Consider the following 26,298-nt stretch of genomic DNA (forward strand, 5'->3'; position numbering starts at 1 on the left):
AGTCCTGCCCCCCCCCAAGACCTGTGAATGTGAAATTGGGTCTTTGAAGATGATCAAGTTAAGATGAGGTCATAGTGGACAAGGGTGGGCCCAAATACAATAACTGGTGTCCTCATGAAGAGGAAATTTGGACACAGACACGCACACAGGGGAATACCATGCAAAGATGAAAGACATTGGGGTAATGCATCCACAAGGCAAGGAAGATGAAAGATGGCCAGCAAGCCAGGAGAAGCCAGGGAGAGGCCGGGAACAGTTTCTTCCATATGGTCCTCACCTGCAATGCTGCTGACACTTTGACCTTGGACTTCCAGCCTCCAAAACCATGGAGAATAAATTTCTGTTGGTTAAGGCCCCCAGTGTGTGGTAATTTGTATGGCAGCCCTCTACCACACTCCCCATAGCTTTAGAATGAAGGCCAGGCTCCCGAGCTCTGCACACTGTGCCCTCGAGGTTGGACACTTGAGTAATGGGGCCCCAGGTATACCAGTTGGACCAACGGACTGGCCATTCCCTTGGACGCTCCTGCCCTGCATTTTCCTTAGCTGACACCTACTTATCTGCAAGACCCAGGTCACACATGGGATCCTCCAGCAGCCTCCTCTGACCTGCCCCGTTGGCTGAGGGCTGTGCGGATGCCCACCCCAGCACCTGTCACACCTTATTCTCATCGCTATTCGGCAGATCTGCCTCCCCTCCAGACCAGGAGCTCCTAGTGACTAGACACAGTGTCTCTGTGGCCAGCAACGAATCACTGGTTAACAAAATACACCTCCTCTGATCTGTACCTCAAGATTCTAAGGATGGTTTTTAAGATGTAATCACGGTACCAGGAACAGGTGCCTACTCCTAGCCTGCTACTTCATGTTAACGAATGAGGTAGACCTTCTCCCGTGAAGTTTAAACGAAGGGAATGAAAATCAAGGTGAGTTATCAGAGTTACTAAGAAAGCAAACAGCATCTGTGTGTATTCTCTTTTTCCCCAGTAGTAAAAGGATGCTTGTTGATTGTTACGACGCTGCCCATCAATTCTGATAGGACTGTAAGTATTTGTCTCAGGCAGGGAGGCAGCCAGTGTAGACATGCTTTCTGACGCCATGTTACTGGGCTGGCACCATGAGGAAGAGAGGAGGGTGCGTGGCCACTTACCCAGCCACTCAGATCCCTGTGGCACTGAGAGTTGAGAACACTCCCAACAGGGAACACCTCAGAACAGAAAAGTGCTCCTCGCAGTCGTGGAAGAGCCTTCCTCCCCCTCCCCCGCCAACCGTCTTATTTTCAATCTCCAGGCCAGGCATCAACGAAGAACATACAAAAGATGGAGCCAGACAGGATTTACAAAAGTAACCTGTATTCCAGCCAAAATCTCTTTTAAAAAGAAATCCCTTCTAAAGGGGGGACAAACTACGTAAGACACAATACATTGAAAATATGTATTGAAATTACAAATCAAACTTTTCCATGTGATTCCAAAGTACAAAACACAACATTAAAAGGCATTCAAACAGCTCTTTTATACATCACAGTGTTAGTGGCACAAAGTGGACTGACATTTCAAAAAACACAAACCGAACTTTTGTTTTTACCACCGCTTGTCAAATACGTACTGTATACACGTGTGTGACCCATTCATGCATGTTTATACAAGATTAAAATACACCCATGGTAAAGTGAGCGAAGAGTGAAGGAAAGGTCAGGTGTGTGGCAGGTACCTACCCCACCGAAGGCTCCCAGAAGTGTGGAAGACAGGATTATACAAACCAAAGGAAGAACGGAGCCCGTGGGCTTGACCTACCCGAACAGCATGCTCTCCTGGTACTGACGCGTTAGCAACTATGTTTGAGTGCAGGCCCTTTGTTCCGTGTGGCATTTTTGGCAACACCAGTCATAATCGCTTCACTTCGTGTATTTCCATAAGGGCTTGGGTTGATTAGAAGGAATAAACAAGCTTTGGTATTTTTTAAAGAGACCTTCATGAAGCTTTATACATGCAAAATGTTTTCCCTTGATGATTCCACTGTGATTTATACATATATATTTATATTTATATACAGGGGTATTTATTAATAAATGAGAATCTGAGAAATATACAAAAAGCCCACCCTGGTTCTTTCCAATCCCCTAATTTTTAAAGACTACCAAGGGAAAATGTCCTCTTCAAATCTGTTAAACAACTTTTAACTCTGCAATACAGATGAAAGAGACAGACTCATCTTGGAGTAAGTTTTCTGTAGCTGAGAATCCCTTTCCCCGTGGGCCCTGCATTCTTATCAGGAAGCAGCCTGGTTCCTACACTGGTTTTATGGAATCGTATGCTGTAAAGAGAATGTGTTCCCCTTTGAAAGGGTGCTACATGCTGGTTCCCCAGTCTCCGGCTACTCCTGGGGGGTGAGGAAGAACGGATCTGGACCGCCAGCGGCTCATGCAATCGAAGGATCTGACTATGCTCAGATCCCGAGTCAATCTCTGCTACGTGCACATCTGCGGCACCTCTCCGCGGGGGGCACTGGCCTCCGTGAGTCTCAAAGCCCAAGGGCCGGGCTGCACGGTGCACGACAGAGTCAGACCCAGAGACCAGGCACGTCCAGTAAAACGGCACGACGGGGTCAGAGGGACACAGATGACGGAAGGTCAGCCGCAGCTTCCGGCACCACTCCCATCAGACACCAGTCGAGTCAGCCACAGTCTAAGGGTCTTCCTTCCTCCCCTCCAGGATTTCAAGGCCTCCAAAGAAATAAACATACATGTGCTTCCAGAACATCAGCAATGAAAACCATCCGTGAAAGTGAATGTGATTTTCAATTAAGACAAGCTCTGCCATAGAACAGTCCCCCTACCAAGCGTAGAACCCCCCAGTCTCACCTGGGAGTGATGGTAAGGTTAAAATCCAAGACGCGGGCCATCTTCCCACGTTCTGCTTACATTGTACATCATGCGTGCTTAATACTACATCCCATGAACGATGGGAATGGCATTCCCGACTGAAATCAAAGGAATCAGTGGGGGAAATGCAAATTTAGGTAAGACCTCAATGCAATCCTGCTGGTATCTTCCTAAGGAATGGACGAGTTTAGGTGTGTTACTATGAAATCAAACCAAGCAAACAGAGGCATGCTTGGTGCAAAGACTCAGAGCAAGCAGGTGCGACTTTGGCTGCGGCCGGCCCCAGAATCTCTGTGGCCCCTACCTGGGTCGAAACACGCGCTTGTGAAACGTGTCAGAGGTGAAGGCACAAGGATGGCTGAGGCTGTAGATATGCGTGATTTGCTTATGGATTTCTCCAGGCTAGACGAACAGCCCGATCTGCCAGGAATAAAGACATCTGAGCTTGAGCCCAAAGAATGCACCCCTCCCGAAGGCTCTGGTTCCACCCCAAAGGAAAGGGGTATGACTACTGTGCGGACTTGTACAACACGCAATGGGAAACAGCTCGCACAGCAAAGGCGGACCAGGACGGGGCGAGGCCTGCCCCGTGGACTCTGGGAACTGGGCCTCGAGCCTGCTGCTGTCGTCGACAGGCATTTTAAAGGGTCTGGCTGGGCTACCGACTGGATCCTAGGACTCCTGCCTGGAACGTCACCCTCTCCAGAAAGCCATCTACCACCAGAATACTGTCGCAACAATTCGAGCTACAGAGACTCACTGCCCAGGCTCCACTGAAAAGACGATCTTAGGCGTGTTCTTGTTTCATTACTGAATTAAAAACTGAACCGTGGTCGTAAGGAGAATATTCTGAATGTGACTTTGACTAGCTTCCTAATGGCTTCAGGTTCATAAAGATAATAAATACTACAGATGGGGAGCGAACAGATACTGTTTCTTCTAACCTATCAAACGTTAAGAAACAAGGAAGAAGTTTCTACACAGGCAAGCAAACAAGGACCCAAGGCCAACACACAAACGTAGAAGTCAAGAGTACAAAAAAACCACCACATTTTACAAATGTGCTTGCAACAAGCAAACAAGTCTGATTTTGTTTCCATTTCACTCCTTTGTGGAACGTGTAGTAAGTTTTAAAAAGCTCCACTATAATAAATCTACATTTGCCTCTCTGTTACTTTTCGAAGTCCCAAGTTCAATGCAATCAGCTTGCTCCTTAAAAGCACAGGTGGCTTTAAAAGTCCTATTCAAGCCAACTCTCTGTAAAGAATACGCTTTCTCCACTTTTTAAAGTCAACCGATGGAACCACGTGTCTTATCGATCCGCGCGTTCCGCTGCCGTGGTAACAGTCACCCACAGCCTGGGAGAGGCTGAATGGTAAGATCCCCTAATCGAAATAACTAAGTGAAATGGAAGGTTTTTTCCAGCGGGGCAAAATGGTTAGCGACAGGGCTTGGAAATGTGTGAGACACAGATTTCTCCAAAATAACTTTGGATGGAAAATTGGGAAGTCATTTCAAAAACTGAAAATTGGGAAGCTTCTCTCCCAGTCCCCGGGAGCCCTCCAGTCCTGCCAGGAAGCCCCGTTGGTGAAGACCAAGAGCACTGTTCTCTTTTGTCTCCACGAGGAGGCGGGGGCGAGCAGCCAACCACAGTGACTCCCAGCAGAATGATTCCCGAGTAAAGCATTTGGTTTCCAAAGACATTAAAAAATATTTGCTCATACCTGGATGAGAAGAGAGAAGCCCCAAAACAGAGGAGGGGAAGAAAAAGGAAAATCTAACGATGAAGATACTCTTTTAAATACATTAGTATTTTCAAAGAAATGCAACAACATAGGAACCCACGTTTATAACAGTACACGGCTTATAGTGCTCACGACGTCGTCACAAGTTTCAAGAAAAACACAAAGAGCGCGTAAGGCTTTCTAAATCTCCTGAAAAGTGGCCGAGCCAGGAAAGTCATTTAACGATATCTTCCTAAAATGCACATTTCAAGAAAGGCATAGGATGGTGTAGGTGCACCTTGTTGATTTTTCACTACTCAATTGGAAAAAAAAAAACCACCTTCTAAAAAGGATTTTACTAAATGCCATTAGTAATAAAAACAGTTGTCATACACAGAGTGCTTTTCTCAAGTCAGAATTATCGGATTCTGTCTGAAGTGAGTTGTAATCCTCAAAAGACTTCTTCTCTCAGCAATGTGGCACCACCTTGAGGCCAAGGAGGAGACGGGCAACATTCCGCAGGAGAGGGTCTCTTAAGCAACCACCAGACACTCCTAGTCTATCCCCACTGGGAGAAAACCGCCCGGCGCGCTCCGTGCAGCACCTCCCTTGTCAAGTCGGCAGAGGCGGACCGCGGCGACGTGCCCTGCCCACGCCAGCCTGCTTTCCCCACGCCCAGGTCACTGCACCCGGGGCCTCAGCAAGCGTTCCGACACCAGTCCCTGAAATCACGGCGTCCGGCGTGACACTGTGAAGCTCAATGGGGCACATAAGGCAAGAAAGATGTTTAGTGGGAGGGGACGGCAGGGTGGGGTGGGGGAGAGCCACGCTTCCCAGAGGCAGGGGTCCTGCTCCAGCGTCGTGCCCGCCTCTAGGGGGGTAACGGGTCGTCATCACCGTTACCACACTTGCACTTGCAGCAAAGTACAAACGGAGTGGCCAAGAGCAGGAAAGGCGAGGCCACCAACAGCAGGAGCCCAAATCCAGCAAAAATGCCCACGACCTGCAAGAAGGAAACACAGGAGCAGAGGGTAAGGTGGCTAGTCTGCAGGTTCCATAGCTGAAGTATAAGCCACACAACCATCCACCCACCCATCCTCTCCCCATCCATCATCCATTTAAGTGCCCGCCCAGCCACCCAGCTATCCATTCATCCATCAACCATCCATCCGTACACCCATCGTCTACCCATCCCTCATCCACTATTCATCTACCCATGCATATATTCATCCATCCACCCAGCTATCCATCCATCCACCCATCCATCCATCCATCCATCCATCATCCATCCCCCATCATCCTCCCAACCATCCATCTACCCATCCATCCTCCCATCTACCCATCTATCATCCATCCATCATCCATCCCCCATCATCCTCCCAACCATCCATCTACCCATCCATCCATATATCATCCTTCCATCTTCCCATCCACCCATCCATACATCATCCACCCCCCATCATCCTCATCTATCCCTATATCCACCCATTCATCACCTATTCTATTCCCCATCCATCCATCATCTGTCCATTCATTTATCCACCCATCCACCAATACTCCTTTCCCTTCACTTCCTTCCCTTCACTCCCCTGCCCTTTCTTTCATTTTTTTTCTTCCTTTCCCTTTCCTCCCCCCTTCCCTCTATCTAAGCACCCAAACCACCACCCATTTATACATCCAATTAGCCAACAAGCCTCCCTGAGCCGGACGCTGTACTAGGTATTACGAATACAGAAACGCATCAGATCATGGATTCTAGAGGGTCACCCCGTTCTCTGGAAAGAGACTAAGATTTAACCAACTGACAAAACATTTTACAGAAACTGCCATCACGTTCCAGGTATAAAGGGAGACCAAGGGTCGGACATTTGCTAAGAGGAAGGGGGGCTGAGATCACGAAGATGAGGAGGTGGTTAGTGCATGGGAAGGACTAGGATAGGGCATTCCAGATGGGAGAACGGGAGAGACTCAGTCACAGCCCATTAGGGAGGAAGCAGATCTGTGTCATTTCCAGAGTTTAAACCCCAGGACTGCTTTTAAAACTGAGTGTTCCCATTTTTTGACTTTGTTTTATAACACATGCCTACGCCTAGGTGCGAGTAAATGTAGACATGTTGCCAGTGAGGTCAGGCAGTGCAGCTGGTCAAAAAAGCAGGGTGCTTCCTCTTTGACAGCCTCCCGCACTGGCGGCACACCTCCCAGGCAGAGCCCCGCCCACCTGCAATCTGAGCACAGAGTCAGACCGCCATCTAGTGTTCACAATGATAAATACAAGAACGTGCAGAGCACTCCGTTCTAATGCAGACTTGCGGGTTCCCTTCTCTCTGTGTCCCATTTCTCTCAAATATAAAATAAACAAATGAGGTACAAGTTCTCTAAGGGCCATGATCAGCTCTGAAGTGTGATACCAGGCTACGGCACTCCCAGATGTGTGAAAGAAAATATACCTTCCCTTAGATTTCCGCCTAAAAACATTCGCACACAGGCCACACTGCATTTACAGATCACACTGCTAAGGCTAGGAGTCCATGCTTCCCGCCCAGTCGGCTAAGTCCACTTGTCTGAACGTAAGGTTGATGGTGGATTCACGGGATGTGAAATCAGATCAGGCTTTGTTAAAATCACGTGCACACCGATACTTCAGAATACATGAAAATGCCAGGAAGGGGTTATTTTGAGGGCCCTCGTACAATCTCAACTACTTGGAAGATACAGTCTCAAAGCAGCCAGGGAGTCCCTGCAGTCAAAAACATACCAAAACCCCTGACCAAATGCTCCCATTCTTGGCCAATAACACCTTCATTTTCACCCTCTTGCCTCTCACTTTGCGTGCCATTTCGTAAGCAAGGTTACCAATCTCTTACCAACTGGTGACAGGAGGACACAGATATTGCCAGAAGGAAAGCAGCCAATGGTAAAGAATGAGATCGGAAGCAAATATCACAAAACAAAAATAACCAGTCAGTGCACACGTTATAAATGTGTGTTAAGCACTGGATTATATGCTGCCGGAGACACGGACGGGTCGGCAGGACCAGGCTCCCGAGGCGATCACGGCAGAGCGCAGCCCTGTTCAAACTGGCAATTTCTGAGACTTCAAGGGCCGGCTGACCCCTCAGGCTGAGCTTCGCAAACTCAGATCGCAGCTTGAATGGATGGAGCACAGGCTCTCTGAGCACGCACAGACCACTGCATCTCCCATAATAAACGTGCAAAAGATGGTTAGGAGACCAACCAGCTGCCTCGAATCTGGTATGTTCTGAATCCTCTCCTCTGGAGAGTTCTACAACGCTTACCCCAGTGCTGGGGAACAATAAGCCAAAATCAAAGATACAGTAAGGGGAATGCAAGGAACGTCCTTAATTTACTGACGCTTGGCATTTGCACACGGCATCGACACCTGCCAAGCACAGGCTAGATGGGGCAGAGGCTGGGACAGGGACGGGTGAGGGACTGAGGGCTGTGGCCACTCACATGTCTCTTCCCAATTCCCCCTGCAGTGACATCATGGTGGGAGCTTGAAAGAGCCACCAAGGGAGTGTTTACACCACAGGAAGCAGCCGACACCGCGACACTGCAGATTGGGCCCGGGAGCCAGCAGTTAAATACTGACTATCACGTGGCTGGAGGTCTGCGCTTGAGGCGAGGGTTCCATGCGGTAAGAGAGCCCGCAGCGGGCCGAGTCTACACCGACGCTCACTGGGTGACAGGTCCCAGCTCCCTCCTGCCCGCCTTTGCTAATAGCTCCTCTTTCCTCTGCTTGATGAATATTTGCTGCTTTGAACCCATGAGGATCTGCTTCTGTTCTCTGAAAGAATGGGTTCTGGTGGGAGGACAGGCAGACGCCAGTCATGACAAAGGGGTGAAAAGTGCCCAAATACAGATTCAAGATGCAGAAAATAGATGCTGGGAAGCTCAGGGGGGCTTCCCGGGGAGGCAGCCACTCCAGCTGGCAGGAAGAGAGAATTTCAGACCGGCTGGCTGTAGGACAGTCTAGTTCGCAGATAACCAGATGCGTGCAGACAGGACATCGGGGTGGAGTCCACCGGAGCCAAAACAGGGAGCGCAGGATCCCCACTCAGAAGCTTCACCTTCGTCTTGTTGAGAAACCAAGGAGGCGGGTGAGTTCCAGGGGCTTTGTGCAGGATGGGTCCACGGGAGAGAAGACGGAGACAGGAGCCCCTTCTAGAACTCCCAGCAAGCCTGGCAGGTGGGAGGAAGGACGACTACATGGAGAAGAGGCTCAGAGCAGAAGGATGTTCAGAAAGCAAAATCTGCAAGACTCGAGGCGATCCAAGAACCCTGCACTCAGTTTTGGCTTGAGGGGACGGACGTGCCATCTTGGTAATAAGAGAAGAACGATGAGTTCCATTTGGATGCTCTGAGTTTGAGCGACCCGCGGGCACCCTCATGAAGATATCTATGAGGCAGTGGGCACATGAATCTCGAAATCCGGGGAGAAGCCGGCAGATTTCAGGACCCTCGGCACACAGATGTTCAAGTGGACGACTGCCTCCCAGGGAGGGAGCACAGATTGAGGAAAGCAACCGAATTAAGCCCTCCCACCATCTGGGTGCAGAAGAGAAGGCCATCTCGAAGGCACTCATCGGCTCAGGCCACCAGAACCAAGCACCGCAGATGCGGCCCAAACACCGGACAGCTGTCTTTCCACGGTCCTTAGGGGCGAGGAGTCTGGGACCAAGATGCATCCTCACACGGCTGTCCCTCTGCACTTGTCTGTGTCCTAATCTCTTCTTAGAAGGACACCAGTCACACTGGATCAGGGCCCACCCAACAGCCCCGCTGTAACCTACCCACCTCTCTGCAGGCCCTGCTTCCGGATACAGTCACATTCTGAGGCTCTGGGGCTGCGGGCTGCAAGACATGAATTCTGGGGGCCCTAATTCAGCCCCTAACAAAGGAGGACACCAGCAAGGAGTGTCGGGATGGTAGGATTTTGGTACATGTGCAGTTCGAAGCAAGCCCAGGATTGTAGGAGAGTCAGGAAGAGCTGAGTGTCAGGGAAGCCCTGAGTGGAGTGGAGAGGGAGGGAGGGCTGACACAGCCGTCACGGGGACGGACGCCTGGACTCACAGCACCCCTCTCCAGGAGACTTGGGTCCCACCGCACTGGTTCTGGGTGCCCCCAACGGGCTGCCTGCATCCTCTAGACAGGCCTCTCCTCGATTCCCTCTGTTCCTCTCTGGGCTTCAGAGGGCTCTGGGGCACCCACATTCTGCCTCTGCACCGCGGCTGCTCCTGGGACCCAGACAACAAGGTGCCTGCAAGATGGGCCACAAGTTCCACGGGGCAGAGAGCCGGCCATGGCCGGGGGAACCAACACATCTCCTAGAGTGCCGGGCAGTGGTGGTGCCTCTGGGGAAGTGGGAAGGGGAGCGAGCCTGGAAATGGGGTTCAGGGCACACAAAGGAGACACACTGGCTGCAGGGGAGTGAGCCCGGGAGGAAGTGGGGGGGGGGCCAGGTCACGCAGGCCTTTGGTCTGAGCAACATGGAGGCTGGAGAAGCTCGTCCTGAAACGAGGGGGACATGGAGGAGGAAGGGATCTCAAGGGAAAATCTGAGTTCTGCTCATACATGTTCTGACACCCACACAGACATAGCTAGGGGCGGATGGAAGCCGCGGGGGCCATGTGGTCACGGCAGGGGCCGGGAATACCCAAGTAGGGCTCCCCATCGCCAGGGTCAGGAGCGTTGGTCCCACCTCCCTATAAACACAAAGTAGTAAGTCACCTTTGACCCCTGCATTATAATCCACTCCACTGGTCTTGTTTCACAAGTGCAAAATCTGTGGCCAAGAAGCGATGCCAAGTCTTGAAATTTGTTTAAGACAGAAGGGACTGGCATCCTGGTCAAGTACAAGACTACTCGTGCCCATCTCACTGAGCTCTGTGCTCCCTGCACGAGGCTTCGGGGACAGGGGTGTCTGTGGAACGCACTCCCACCCTTCAGCCCGGCCCCCGCCGGCATTCGTGGCTCAGCTCCAACGTGTGGATCCACACGTGTGGATCCAGAGACCGGCCATCCGCTTGCTACCTTCAATGCCATCCTCTGGCTAAAAGTGAGCCTCCCTTCATTGTGAGGGGGGTCTGGGGATTCCCTGCTCGGAAGCGAAGAACAGCCAGGGTGGCAAAGACCCTCCCGGGTCAGGTGCCGGCGTCCTCAGGACGTAGATTTATCTAGGGCAGAGGAAACGCACCTCTCATCTCTGAGCCAGCACTAGAAACAGGGCAAACGGTTCACAGCAACCGTGTTTCAAATGACGAGCAAGGAGCAGATGGACGAGCAGGGCCGTGAGCGTGTTGCGCTCACATCTAGGACTCCGCGGCTGGTGGTAAGTAGGACATCTCCCCACCCCTGCAGCCAGAGCCTTCCAAGCCACCCCACGACCGCCCCTTCCTGTGTGCAAGAGCACCGTTTCAGCACAAGACTCTGTTATGAACAGCCAACAAAACAAAGTCACTTGGGAAAATGGAATTGTGTCAAACCTTTACATGACAAAGACCCATCGTTTCTGTTCAGGGCGTGACACCCCGCGAGGAAACCCCATCTGACAGGGCTCTAGGTAAGCGTATGTGGTGTGTAATATTTTCACTCCCACAAAAATACTGAGAGCAGCCCACAATGATCACGAGGAAGCACTCAACCATTCTCAAATAAAAAAGTCTCTTAAAACAATTTTACCCAACTTCGCATCTAAAAGCAGGACAGCTAAGGAGCAGGAACTCTGGGGAGCCACGGGTCACTGAATTCAGGGCCACGTCTGGAGCGCTGCTGAGGTCTGCGCTGGACCAGGCCCCGGCGGCAGAGACAGAAGCCTTTCCCCAAGGAGCGGATGACGCCGACACTGGGCAGGAGCTCCAGACAAGACACAACTGCTCCAGGTCCAGAGTCCTCTCTTCTTAGCAGGAGCTTTTTGTGTCCCCTGGAGAGGGACAAGTAACATCACCTCCCAACTAACCAATGGTATGTTCTCTGGTCACAAACCGACGGCCTGTCCCGGCCACCATCCTGCCCCCCCCCCCGAGCACAGCCTGGACACCAGCCGCTCCCATGGGATTCCCGGAGAACAGGGGCCGGCCAGACAGGCCCCTTTCCTTCCTGTCCCACCCAAAGAGAAAAGTAGCTGAGGGAGCAAGGACAGGTCCCTCCAGAGACTGCTGGCTTTGCAGACGGAGGCTGTGAACCCGTCACAAGATAGCCAAACCTATCACTCCTGCTTCCATCCAAGTTTTTTCCCGGAGCATGTGCCTGGCTCAGGCGTGGGGCCAGGGCCGCAGGGTCACAAAGGTGAGCAAGAACAAGTCCCTGCTATGGAGGACAGTCTCGCTCTCCTAAGAGGTAAGACACATGCTCAAGAGGGGAAGACTGGCGGGAGTCGCAGTAATCGGCGTGGAAAGAAATGTGCAGAGCCGGGGTGAGGGAGGCGGGTCTGGTGACAGGCGGGGTGGGGGTTCACGGAGTACATTGCCCTGAACCAGGCTGTAGCCAAAGGGGCAGCATCTCCGTGCACCGAGCCGGGACAAGCAGAGGAAAGAGAGCCATGAAGACCGGGAGGACACCAGAGCCTGGCAGAGGCAGGGAGAGGGATGCCAGACTTTCAGCTCCAGAACTGGGAGGATTATGCTTCTGCTGCTCTGTGCTCCTGCGGAGGAGGGGGAGGGGGAGGGGGAAGGGGGAGAGGCCGTGGGCACGGAGCTACAGCAGCTGTCCAGACCCGGGTCAGCACTGTGGCCCCGCACCAGGTCTCTAACAGCTTTCCTGGGCCAGACGCTCCACAGCCATTCCCACCCACCCAGCAAGGTGCGCGATTCCCTGGCGCTCCTTGGGTTTAGAACCACGGTCCTGAAGGCTGGTGAGTGCAGAGCAGGGAGTCACCTGCTGGGCCCTGGAACCAGGTTCCCACCTGCCGTCCTGGAGTGTCAGGGCATCGATCCCCCCCCCCCCGCCGGGTGCTTCTCAGACGCTAACCAGACATTCCGGGCACAAACTGTTGGGGGACAGTAACACCCGCATTTCTGCCGCAGCAGCTTTGCACTAAACATAACCCAGCCCAGGGTCGGTAACAAGCCCGCAGGGAAGCAGACCCCAAGCAGGAGCCCACCTGAAGGGGATGGGAACCGATAGCCCCATCTGACCCAAAGGCAGGAGACACGGGAAGGGAGGCGGGTGTCAGGGTCCAGGCCGATGTGCCCCCGAAAGACGAGCCACGGGAGCAGAAGCGTCTTCTGGAGGAGGGTCTCCTACAGCTTGTGGGGGCGGCCGGTCCTCACCGTCAGAACTGAGGCTGGGAAGAGCTGGGCCTTCAGGGTCTGCCCAGGAAGGACTGTCTGCTCCAGCGACGTCTGCCGCCGCACAGCGTGTCCCCCAGCGAGTCCCGAGCGACAGGCCTCCGCGTCCCTGCTTCCTACCTCCCACGCTCTGCTACTTCTCGTGACGACCTGCACTTTCCTTTTGATGCTGGTCCGCTCACATTTTACCACTTTCCCCAAATCTAACGCTCACTCGTGGGCAGCCTCCCGCTCTACCTACAGCCCTCACGTCCTGGGAGCACCGCGCACAGAGCAGCAGAGGCCTGCGAGAACCTGCACCCCTGCGATCCAGGCAGCCGGGGGCTCCAGGGCCTCGGAGCTGCTCACAGAAGCCAGAAAGAGCTGGCGGGAAGGTGCTCCAGGCTCCTTCCTGAGCAAGAGTGCGGGGCACAGACCCTTGTGTCCTGGTTTCTGTACTTCTCACCCGTATTTCTCGATGATGCCAATGGCTGTTACCAGAACTCAGTGCGGCCCAGGACTCCCCAGGGACACGCAGTGCACTCGCCTGAATAAACAGGCACAGGGGAGAAGGTGTGACCACCCAGGCCAGGGTCGAAAGGGTGACACGGTTTCCACCTTGCCCTGGCGCTCACCTGGGGTGTCATGCTCGCCACCAGCCACCCTGGGGCTCGGAAGCTCAGGCCGCGTGGAGACGCACGTGAAGGAGCTCCAGCTTGAGCTCCAGCAGCCGCGTCCATGTCCCCACGACACTGACAGCACTTCCGCCCCCACTAATGCCAAGTGTGGCCTCGTTGGCGCGGCAGACTCGTGAACAAGGTGCACGGGAGGCTCTGAAGCCCGTGCGTCTCGAGAGGTCTGTCACGCGCAAACGCCACCTCCGGGTAAAGGCACCTTCCCTCCGCTGGTCCTCATTCCCGACATAGAAAAGGCCAGAGCAGAACAACGTGATCCCCGAGTCCTCCCTTGCTCTGATTCCCAGTGAGTCCATGTGGATGCACACGGAGCTTCCGCTCACGTGGCGGCTCCGCGCGGGCAGCGCGCCCAGACCCATGCACATCCGTCCCACAGACGCAGCGAAGGAGGAACGTACAGTTTCTGTCACTGTACGGGGTGAGGGTGTGGAGACTGTTACGGGTAGAACCATGACCCCGGACATGCTATTGGTGGAGTCCTGACCCCCAATACTTCAGAATGTGACCTTATATGGAAATGGGATGTTTTTGGAGGTCATCATGTTAAGAGGAGGTGATGAGGGTGAGCCCTAGTCCAATATGACTGGTGTCCTTATCAGAAAGGAAATCTGGCCACAGACACAGAGCAGCACGGAGGACAGATGCCCTCGCCAAGGCGAAGGGGAGCAGGGACCCATCTGTGAGCGGAGGAGCCCCACAGACTGACGGCCACCGGCAGAAGCTGGAAGAGAGGGCACAGAGTCCCCCACAGGTTTCAGAGGGGGTGTGGCCCCGTGACACCCGATGCCAGACTTTCAGCTCCAGAACTGGGAGGATTATGCTTCTGCTGCTCTGTGCTCCTGCGGAGGAGGGGGAGGGGGAGGGGGAAGGGGGAGAGGCCGTGGGCACGGAGCTACAGCAGCTGTCCAGACCCGGGTCAGCACTGTGGCCCCGCACCAGGTCTCTAACAGCTTTCCTGGGCCAGACGCTCCACAGCCATTCCCACCCATCCAGCAAGGTGCGCGATTCCCTGGCGCTCCTTGGGTTTAGATTGCGCAACCGTCGCCACGGGCAGGTGCACCGCCTGCCTTCTTAGCGCTGTTCTGGAAGCAGCCACAGTTCTGGGCTGGCATACTGTCGACAGCTGCTTTTCCCCACCGGGCACATGGGACAGTCACCACAGAGAACACTATCTGCTACAGGGCCCTTGCCGGAGGACCCCCGTCAGCTCCACCATGAGGGCTGTAGTGACGGTGAGTCAGGCACTTACGGGACATCTGCCCTGAGACCAGCCCCTCTGCCCCCAGCTGGGCTGCTGCACATGCCTCAGCCCACGGCACAGGTGCAGAGAACCTGACAGCAGATAAGATCTGTCCTCTCACACCATCTCTGACCACTCCACCTCACCCCTGCTCCGTCCCCTCAGACCTTCACTCCACGGATCTATCTGCCAACCCGCCCTGCTCCCTCTGCCTGACTGTCCCCCCTCTGCCCGGACTGTCCCTCCTCTGCCTGACTGCCCCCCTCTGCCTGACTGTCCCCCCTCTGCCCAGACTGTCCCTCCTCTGCCTGACTGTTCCCCCTCTGTCTGACTGTCCCCTCTCTGCCCGGACTGTCTCCCCTCTGCCTGACTGTCCCCCCTCTGCCCAGGCTGTCCCCCCTCTGCTTGACTGTCCTCTCTCTGCCCGGACTGTCCCTCCTCTGCCTGGACTGTCCCCCCTCTGTCTGACTGTCCCTCCTCTGCCTGGACTGTCTCCCTCTGTCTGACTGTCCCCCCTCTGTCTGACTGTCCCTCCTCTACCCGGACTGTCTCCCTCTGTCTGGACTGTCCCCCCTCTGTCTACTGTCCCCCCCTCTGTCTGACTGTCCCTCCTCTACCCAGACTGTCTCCCTCTGTCTGGACTGTCCCCCCTCTGTCTGACTGTCCCCCCCTCTGTCTGACTGTCCCTCCTCTACCCGGACTGTCTCCCCTCTGTCTGGACTGTCCCCCCTCTGTCTGACTGTTCCCTCTCTGCCTGGACTGTCCCCCTTCTGCCCCATCCCCCCCCTCCCACAGCCAGCCCCTCCTCATCACTATGAAGATTATTCGAAGGAAACCTCATTTAAAATGGCATCAGGGAGCCAGCAGGTGGAGCTCACCTGTCCTCAAAGGCTGACCCAACAGGGACCGCACTGGGTCACTACTTTAGCTACTCCTTTGCTTCCCCAGCAGGAGGAAGGACGGTGTCCTCCTTCCCACTCCCCCCGGAACAGCCCAGCCACTGAGGGATGCTCACAACTGAGCCAGTGAGAAGCCACGACATTTGCAGCTCCCAGCTTCTTCCAAAGGACCTCTGATGCTTCTAACAGCCTCCCCAACGGCTGCCTTTCTTCTATCAAAGAGACTTGCTCTCCTTTGTTCTCCAGAACTGCCCATGGTTTAGGCGTAGCTCACTTGTCCCAAGTGGCATTCCTATTCTATTCCCAAATAAACCCATTTTTGCTGGTAAAATAGCTGGATGTTTTATTTTTAGGGTTACCATCGCTCAGCACTCCACCACGGGCACCACCTCCAACGGCCCTTCCCGTCCACGCCATCCCATCACCTCTCCAGCTGAACTTCGAGCACCTGTTTTCCCTGTTCCTGCACAGAACGCAGGTCCCACAAGAAAGGGACGCATCGATCCTATTCTCTGGAGTACATCCAGCCCCTAGAAGAGTACCCGGCGTGCGGCAGGAAATAAGTGCGTGTTCAAAGTATGAATAAACATGAATGCACTGGCCCTCTGTAAACCCCACAGGCTGCTCAGACACTACCAGGGAGGGACTGTTTCCGTTCTCTCTGTCCTCCTTTTCCGGGACTAACTTGCTTACCTCAAGGCCTCTAGAGAAAGCTCCCCCCAGCCTTGGGTAAGACGCAGGTACTCCAGTGTGACGTTACGGAGCTGTCACGTGCTAAACACGATGCATATTTACTACAGCTCTGGGCCAGGGCTGCCATCAGCATGATCTTAGAGCAAAAACAAAAATTCAGGCGGGAGCCGTGTTGACTAGCTCTGCTTTTCTATACAGCGTGTCTCCAACCCACTGGCGTGCGCACACATTCTCTCTCCAGGAGATCAAAGTTCCCGGTGAGTCACCCCCTACCTGTGTCCGATGCCAGATGACGGATGCCCTGGAATGACCCAGCTTATTCCGGCAGGGTCCTTTATCGTAATGGATCAGGAGGAAATCATCCTGCGAAGGAGAGAGAGAGAGAGAGAGAGCAGGGTCGATGGCAGGTTCCTCTCGGTTCAGTGAGTGAGTCCTGCCAGGGCTGCGTTTCTTTCTTTAGGCCCAAAGCAAGTGGGAGTAGGAGAGGGAGTGGGGGGCAGAGGAATGACAGGACTCAGGGCGCTGGGGGGCCTGGTGGGATCCCCCATCCTCCCTGGAGCATCCCCAGAGGGACGCGGCCTCGGGCACTAGAGGGAGCCCTGCTCCAGCCTGCAGCCTCCCGCTTTCGCAGGCAGACAACCGTGATGCAGGGCTTGTGAACAAGTAGGTCAGAGGCTCCTGCTACCCCAGGAGCTGCTCCCGGCCCTGGCTGGGTCTGATTCCACGGGAGCACGCTGGCCTTCACATCTTCCCGCCGCCCGCCGGCAGGATTACCCCTGGAGGAGAGGATTCCCTTCATCTCTGGGTCACCCGCCTCCATCACTGCCAGGCTTCTCACCTGTGAAGAGCTTCTTCCTTTCAGCTCGGACCACGAAAGCGTACTCATTACTCAGCACCAACTGGCTTGGGAACCATCTGCCACCTACAATTCCTGTGACTCTCGAGTGAGTTCTGACTCACAGAAACATCCTGTTCCTGCCGCCCTCCCAACGCCCTCACCTCCCATCGACCTCCAGCCGCTGTTGGACTCTCAGAGTTGGGACCCTCAGCTGAGGACCATCTCGAACTGTGTTCCCGGCTCAGTGCTTGGCACGCCAACCCTGAGCGAGCACAGGCTGACTGTGCAGGAATGGGCTTTCTACCAGACCCCTCTGCTCCCCGCCCACCGAACGGGCAGTACCACTTTCTCTCCCGTGGCACACACGAAGACGGCTCCGTAAAGAGCAACAAGGAGGGGCCGAGGGCTGTTTCCTCATTTAACTGACAGTGTAAACGGACAGCCTCCTCCTGAGAAAGGAATACGTAAAGAAGCACCGGGCCCAATGTCGCCGAGAGCACAGGAATGCCGCACATACAGCCTGGTGTCTGCCCTTAAAATCAGCTCTGCTGGAACCAGACCGGGGGCCACAGTTGGCGAACCCCGTTCTCCTCCGGACAACGGTGCTGGCCTGCAGTCCGCGGATCGTACAGGGCATCCTTCTGGTGCCAGAGTGCGCAGTGCACATCATGAAACCCTGGCTTTTCTGGGGTAGCGGCAGGAAGCCTTGCCTCACCCCCCTGACCCACTCCCCTCGACCATGGGAGGAAGCCCAGGCATAAATGAAGAGAAAGCCTGTCCTATCTGGAGCTTCATCTTCTCCGAAGCGATTTCTGACAACATCCGTCCACTGTGAACCCTTGCTTCCTTGAATTTTTTTAAAGATTGACTGATTGAGCATGTGAGCGGGGGGCGGGGGGGCAGCTAGGCGCGGAGCCCAACACTGAGCTCAACCCTGAGATCGTGACCTGAGCCGAAACCAAGAGTCAGTGGCCTCACTGACTGAGCCACCCAGGCGCCCCTCCTCCAACTCTTAATTCTGCTTTCCCTCCCTCGGACATTCACTCATCCACGGAGATGAGCTATAGTCCACTGCGACGTCTCGTTTTCCCAGACTGCCCATCACAAAGCCTTGCAGTGCAGGCTGAACAGCTTCTGAATCTGTTTTCTGAAACACAATCCAAAAAAATGGACAGGGCGATCCCCAGCCCCTCCAGGTCATGGGCTTTGCCACTCAGGCGTCCATGGGGCCTGGCAGGCTTCCTGGACAGAACGGAAGCTTGTTCAAACGGTACCTTTCTTATACCTGACAAAAGCACTCTAAGATGCTTTTACAAAATATACATGATTTCGTTGTGACTTTAAGTTTACTGGCAAGGCCTTGGGCCAAACAACCCCTAGGACCTGCCAGGAATCTAGGTGTATTTCTGGGACAGGGACCCTTTGTCTTGACTATTGTTCAGGGAAGTCTCATTAGGCCCCTGGCTGGAAACAGGACCAATGGAGCACCACAGAAAGCTGCAATCAGCTAGACGTCCAAAGATAAAAATAAATCCCCTCGGGCCTTTTGTGTCAAACTCTGGCCTGTGGCCGGTCTAACCCCAAACTGTTGTTTTTTAGAGACTAAAAGATGAGTGGATGCTGGTTCGTTCCTCACTCCTTCGGTACTTTTAGGAAAGGCTGTTCAATCTTCCTGGGTTCCCCCTGGGGAAAGGAGATAATTCCAACTCTCACAGAAAGAATGCATGTATGAAATAAAATGGGTGTGTAGAACCAATTTTACAGCGTGGGTACCAAACAATTACCTTAATAACTATGATCTATCTACTCCCCCGAAAAAATAGAAGAAAGCAAGTGCGAGTGTCCCTTGCAACTGTGTGGCCAAGGTTGGGGGGGCATCACAGCGGGGGAGCGAGACGGGTGCACCCGTGAGGATCCGGGCCAGGCGCAGAAGGGGAGAAGGCACATGATGGAAGCAAGCAGCCTCACAGGATCTATGACTCCTTGACGTGCATACACGTGCAAGAGAAAGACAAGTGGAGTGCATTCCTGTCTTAGAAGCCCTGCTGGCCTCCAGCCACACATTCAGACACTTGTCTTAAATCACGGGGATTGTCCTGGATAAACTGCCCACCAGCAGACTCCCTTTCCTTGAGAATCTGCTTTCTATGGCCACAGGGTCATTTCTCAGCAGCTCTTCGTTTACAAAGGCAAACAGGAAACGCCTGGCCAGGAGGATGAGGACTTTCCAGGTGGAAAAGGGCAGGGTGGCGCCCGTGTCCTTAGTTCGGGCAAAGTCGGGATGGCCGGGCTTCAGAACTCAGCCAGCCAGCCAGCCGGCCAGGCGTTTGTCCAGGGACCAGAGCCAGGTCAACAGCTTTGTGCTCCGTGAAGACCACTCCCGGTCCTGCAGCTTCATCAAAGCAGGGCAGTGATCACCCCGAAACTACACCTTCTGTCAGCCTGTTTCCAATACTTCCCCCAAAACTCTTCAAGGAGACTGGACAACATGAGTAAAAGTGACATTTCCCTTCCGTTCCCCTTCAGGAAAAGCTATAAGGAGTGGCAAACTGCCAACCAGATCCTAATTTAAAAATCAGTCTTCCCCCCAAAATTGGAATATGGTAAAATACAAAATTATATACATACTACAGAAAAAGACTCTCTCTCTCTCTTTCTCTCTCTCTCTCTCTATATATATATATACACTGTATACTTATATAGTACACGTTTATGAAAACTTTAAGGCCCTAAGGACTTTGTAGGGCTTGAGACATCCTTCTAACCATCTCTTCCCACCACACGAGGTCACGGAGCACGCCTGTTTGGATCTAAGCTAAAGAAGATTAATCTTGCCAAACTGATTTATTAAACTTGCCTTGGATAAGAAAATGAAGCCTCCAGGATAGCAGAAGGGTAATATCTTCCCAAGATTGTTCAGCTACACACGGTTCTACTGTACATTTAGTAATTTATAGTTAACAAAGGAACAACAGACTTCTCAACAAAAAAAAAATACCCAAATGAATCAATCTGTCTAATATTTTTAAAGGTGGCCTTTAAGTTAGAGACCTGTTACCTTCTTTAAGATTCCATCTCAAACAGGCATTTACTTTCTTCCTGACAATCTGCAGGCCCATTCTGAAGACAAGAGGTAAACTTTCAAAGTTACTCCACTCAGCGCACCGTTAGGGACCCTTTTTCCTTCACCTTGGCAGCCCTGAGAAGGTGGCCCTTCTCGGCCCTCAGGAACTAAGCTGACTGCTCTGAAGTGGCCCCTGGGAGGGACACTTACCCAGACCAGTGCTTTGATGTCACAGAGTTAGGGACGCAGGGGCAGGCTGCAGACAAGTGAACTCCTAACAAGATAAAGCAGGGATCTGTGGCAACCCTCCTTTATTTTAGTTAGATCTTAATGGCTTAATACTATTTTTGGAAGAGCTGGACAGAGTCATCCTTGCTGTACAGGACAGACATATGTAAATACACAGGACACATAACTTGATATGCTTTGACAGTCATTAACCACAAACAATGATTTTAACAGAGGATTATTTCTGCTACTTAACTGTAGTTTTAAAAACCTATGTACAGGGGTGCCTGGGTGGCGTGGTCAGTTAAGCGTCTGACTCTAGGTTTCGGCTCAGGTCATGATCTCAGGGTCATGAGATAGAGTCCGGCGTCAGGTCCACTCTGAGCATGGAGCCTGCTTAAGATTCTCTCTCCCTCTCCCTCTGCCCCTCCCCACTGCATGCACTCTCTGTCTCAAATAAATAAATAAATCTTAAGGGGGGGGAAACCTATGTACAAATAAACTCTTCTAAAACTAAAGTCAGAATGTCATCACTTTGGCAAGATGCCCGTTCTCCTAATATGGGTGAGGAAGGAGAATATGGAACTGAAAAGAAGTGTCCTTCACATCTGGCCTTGAAGCTCCAGAAAAAACCAGGTGCTTCAAGAGGGGAGGGCCAGGCACTCTCAGGAGGAACTTAGCCTGTGCAGAGACACTGTGGTACAGAGTGTCTGAGAAACACTCAGCACAGGGCATGCTTGCGAGAACGTGGCCATGTAAGGCTGGGAACTTCCATTCTGCCAAATGGCTCAGAGTGTGTTTCTCCGCCCTGAAGGTGAGAGAAGGTCACTGAAGTAACTGTGCCCCCACCACCCCATTTCCCTGTCCCCTGCCTCTGTTTATCCTCCCTATTCCACTTATAGTCCCTACTATGCATTACACGTTTGCACCCCCCAGATTCATATGTTGAAGACGAATCCCCCAAGCCGCATGTGATGGTAACTAAAGTGGGGTCTTTGGGTGCGTAGGTTCAGATGAGGTCAGGAGATGGATGGGGGCCCATGATGGGAGTAGTGCCCTTACACAATGAGGAGGAGACACCAATTTCTCTCTCCGCCACATGAGGACACAGTGAGACGGCGGCCATCTGTAAATCAAGAGGAGGGTTCTCTTGTCTCTCTTGGCACTGGGGTCAAGTGCCAAGAACCGAATCTGCCGGCACCCTAATCTTGGGCTGCCAGGCTCCAGAGCTGTGAGGACTAAATGTCTGTTGTTTCAGCTCCCAGCCTCTGGTGTTCTGTGACAGCAGACTGAGCTAAGACGGTCTCCAGAGACAAAACCCCGGATCCTAAGACCCAAGACACCTGGGCTGAACCCCAAGCCTGAGCTGACCTTCTGCTCCCCAGAAGTCCTGGTACCACTGCACTTGGTGAATTCGTATGTCCGTGAGCACAGAAGAGCCTCTGAGAACATTATGTCTGTCTCCCAGCCACATTCTCTAAGCCCTGCAGGGAACGGCTGGTGTGCTTCCCGCTCCCGGGCTGAACCTCAAAGCCGAGCTCAAGGCCGTACTCACGTCCAGAGACTCGAGGCAGTACCAGCAGAAGGCGTGTTTGCAGTTCTTGCACATCATCTGGGCACACCCTTCGTCCCGCTCGATGTAGACCTTGCACTTGGGGCAGCGCTTGATGGGGGCCTCATCCTCCTCCAGTCTGAACGCGGAGCTGCGGGAGAGAGTCGGTCAGCGCCGGGCTCAGCCGGCCTGGGCGGGGCCGTCCGCACCAGCTAAGCTGCGGGAGTCGCGCCACTACAGGGCCACGGCCACTGGTGGTTAAATGTTATAAAACGAAACTAAGACTCCGTAACACAATCGCCAAAAACACCTGTGGATCAGCCAGTCAGATTTAAGGGGGGAAAAGTACCAGTATGTATTCAAGTTTAGACATGTGTAGACGCACAAAAGAAATTATGGCAAAGCCTACAAGGAAGGTGTCTGCGTCATGGGATTATGGTCAAATTTTATGTCCTTATTCATATGTTTGTATAATTTCCAAAGGATCGATGATCATTGTTATGTACTTTGCTGTTATCAGAAAAAAAAATAAATGTTACCAATACGTGCTCATCGATTAGTTAGACCTACCGGCCTGTCTTTACAGAATCACTTTCCTGAGAAGTCTGCTGAGGCTTGCAGTAGGTAGCATGACGGGGGCTGCAAGCCTGGGGTCCCGTGTTGTGCTCTGCAAACTGATCGCGTGACAGCCACCCTGGGCTTCAGCCCTCTCAGTGTGAGTGCACGGGACATTCACACGTGGCAACAGCACACTGCAGCCTCGAGCACGGGTGAGGCTGGCCCGTAAATGACAGCAGTCATTCCGTGCTGCTCGTAAAGAGATGACATATTTTGGTGTGACTCTGGAAGAATGTCCATCCCATGCCCTTAAATTCAAAAAGAAAGCTAAAAAAAAAATATGCATGGGGGGCGCCTGGGTGGCACAGCGGTTAAGCGTCTGCCTTCGGCTCAGGGCGTGATCCCGGCGTTCTGGGATCGAGCCCCACATCAGGCTCCTCCGCTATGAGCCTGCTTCTTCCTCTCCCACTCCCTCTACTTGTGTTCCCTCTCTCGCTGTCTTATCTCTGTCAAATAAATAAATAAATAAAATCTTTAAAAAAAAAATGCATGGGAACATTTGCAAGAATAAATGGTAAACTGCTACAAGAAGTTACCTCTGATTATGGGAATGCATTTGCTGTATTATTTGAACTCCCTGCCATCAGTCCGACATCTCCAGAAAAATGGATCTCCCATCGGAGTGAGCAGCCCTTCTAGAACTTAATGCATTCAGGAGCATACGTTCACTGAAAGTGAGCAAACTCTGGCATTTGGAGTGCATTCCGGCGGATGGATCTTCCCCAAGTATCAGAGTAAACATAACGATTAAAAATCGTTGTACTGTACTGTATGGTGACTAACATAATATAATAAAAAATCATTATTAAAAAAAAAATAAAAAAAAATAAATAGGAAAACTTTTCCTCTTCTTTCCCAAAAAAAAAAAAATCGTTTGCCTTTAGTATGAGCTATCTGATAATTAGGAGAGGCTCCAGCTGAATGTGGCTCTGTGCTGTTCACTAGCAGGTGGTGACCAGTGAGCACAAGCCGGCAGGAGGCAAGGTGTCCTCGCCGTGAGGAGCACGGGATCGAGAGACAGACAAGCCCTGGCCCTGCGGCTCGGGTGCCAGCAGCGTTAGGGAGCCCATCCACTGCTCCAAGTGAGGCTAACAGCATCCACGTCAGGGTGCGAGAGGGTTTCCGTGCACGTAGTACACACACCCAGGACCTGGCCCGGGGCAGTGAGAACTCAGCAAGTGGCAGTTATTATAGTCTCCCTGGAAGGTAACACTCTCTCCTGCTCTAATTCTCGTCTAACGTGAAGGCAAAACCCACAGCAACCTGGCTGCACAGAACGTGAGTCCGAATGAGCCCGGGCGGTCCCACGCAAGGGCCTCCAGCGGGCCCAGGGAGCAGAGTGAGCTCTGCGCAAACGCGAGCTGTGCCCTCCCGCCCATCGCTGCAAAGAGCCCAAAAGTCACGAGGCACCAAATCCAGTGACGGAGGTTGGCTATCAGGTTAGATAACATTGTTTTGGTTTGAAAGCCAGTTGTGACCCTAAAGTCATGAAACTAATTTCCTCATGTGATTCATAAGCTCATTTTGAAGGAAATCCCATGAATGGGGTCAGAGTATCGGTGGAGAATGAAGACCATCTCTCAGGAAGACTTTAACATGGAAACAGTTCAAATACGTAAGTTCTGGTGTGGTGTGGCATGCCTAGAAATTTACATGGTATGGACGATGGTTTTCAAACATCTCCTGGCATCTGAATTATATTTCAAATTATTATTAATAACAACCCTTACTATGAACTCAAATTTATGAACATAGATAAGGTGTCGTTGACCGCTTCCTCGCAATCTACACGGGGCAGACACATCGTAGTAATCGAAGCTGGTCAGGTGGTGGATGGGAACTTGGCTTAAGGGGAGAAGGAACGTAAAGCAAACCTACTACATGGATATAGGAGGGAGGCGATTCATTCCAGCATCTGAGTGCTGGCTGGATGCCAAGATATGGGGTGACGAAGTTCGAGCAACCACAGCCCGTGATGTGGGGAGCTCAGCCCAGTGGAGGAATCGGCCACACACACACATGAGCTCCAGCACAATATGGCTGGTATTGTGACCAACACACACAATCTCCAGTGGGGGCACAGAGGGTGGGGTCAGCAGCCCTGCCCTGGGATCAGGGTAGCCTGACGAAGGCGGGACGGGAGGCCTGTCTCCGAGGATGGCAAGGAGTCTCCAGGAAAGGAGGAGGTGTGAGGCCCAGGTATGAATGTGCAGACTCGGGACAGGAAGGATGGGCCAAGAGGTTCTCCTTGCAGGTGGAACCGTGGGGAGTGGGGGCGGGGCAGCAGAATGGGGAGAGGAAAAGAGGGAGCAGCTGGTGACCACACCTTTGGTGGCCGGTGGGAGTCCCCCTTTCAAGAACTTGGTCTCAACAGGCACAGGGCCAACACCACCTTGGGGAACCATCTGTACTACAGACTTTATAGGACATAAACAGCTGAATATTACCAATTTCTTATGACCCATCCTACTGAACTGCAAGGTACACACACGGATGCTGCAGGGCCCACCTGGGCATCGGCCTGAGGGTCTGACCAGGGGACAAGAGGGCAGAGCTGCAGCCATGCGTGCCCCCATCATCCTGCCGGCCCGCTCCTCTAGGGAAGTGCAGCCCCTTGCTCTCAGGCCCCTATTTTTGGCGATCCCTCTGTATTTGTTTTTTGGGTTTTTTTTTATTTTATTTAATAATGATTTTTTATTATATTATGTTAGTCACCATACAGTACATCCCCGGTTTCCGATGTAAGGCTCGATGGTTCATTAGTTGTGTATAACACCCAGTGCACCATGCAATACGTGCCCTCCTTACTACCCATCACCGGCCTATCCCATTCCCCCACCCCCCTCCCCTCTGTAGCCCTCAGTTTGTTCCTCTGTATTTGTAACCACTGCCCACCTATTCTTGTTCCCATCCCCGTCCCAGATCACCTTCCACACAACGGAGTCTTGGAAAACTTTAGGTGCACAAGACTTCAAACTCCTGACGGTAGTAAACATCCAAACATTTGTCTTTCCGGACAGACAGTGCGGTCTGCTTCCCGTGCGTCATTATAGCACCACTGCTTTGCACAGTACCTGACACATAATCGGGTCTCAAAAATAATCAACCCACCCACCCATCCGCCCAGGTTTAAATGAGGCTCAAGAGGAAGAGACTGATGCAGACGCAGTCATGTCTTCTGGAGACACATTCAAGGAAGAACGACTTCCTTCTCTTCCTTCTCCCCAGCCCTCTGCCCACGCCTTCTGCGGTAGCTGTGCGGACGGTACCTGGTCTCTCCGGGAAGGAAGGTGATCGGCATGGTCTCCGGGCAGCCCTGGCCAGGGTGCCAGCTGGCTTTGCAGGCGGAGCAGAATTCCATGTCACAGGCCTTGCACCGCACCAGTTGCGGGGTCTGCAGCCCCATCTCCTGGAGCTGGCACACAGCCTGGCACGTGGACGCCGGGCACCAAGTCCGACAGGGGTCCAGGAGTACCTCTAGCACAGGGAGACAAAAACAGGCAAGTCAGCATCTGCACATGGGGGATCTCATGGGGTGTTTGGACTGAGGGATCACATCAGTGTGTATTTTTAACA

The 26,298-nt window shown here is 52.9% G+C and overlaps 1 protein-coding gene across 3 annotated transcripts in view; it reads right to left on the bottom strand.

The window, feature by feature from the left end:
* Positions 1-1,331: 1,331 nt before the first annotated feature.
* The window catches only part of RNF144A (ring finger protein 144A), a 116,914-nt gene continuing 91,947 nt past the window's right edge, over positions 1,332-26,298 (bottom strand). For all 3 annotated transcript variants that reach the window (XM_045814648.2, XM_045814651.2, XM_087863880.1), the window contains 4 exons: positions 25,992-26,199; positions 22,108-22,255; positions 16,696-16,785; positions 1,332-5,610 (listed from right to left, as the gene is read on the bottom strand). In XM_045814648.2, the coding sequence (XP_045670604.1) occupies positions 5,479-5,610; positions 16,696-16,785; positions 22,108-22,255; positions 25,992-26,199 (578 nt within the window). In that variant the 3' untranslated portion in view covers positions 1,332-5,478. The remainder of the gene's footprint in view (positions 5,611-16,695; positions 16,786-22,107; positions 22,256-25,991; positions 26,200-26,298) is intronic.

This window comes from Ursus americanus, chromosome 7 (genome assembly GCF_024610735.1).
Source record: "Ursus americanus isolate L20-20 chromosome 7, mUrsAme1.1.p, whole genome shotgun sequence".
NCBI classification, from domain to species: Eukaryota; Metazoa; Chordata; class Mammalia; order Carnivora; family Ursidae; genus Ursus; species Ursus americanus.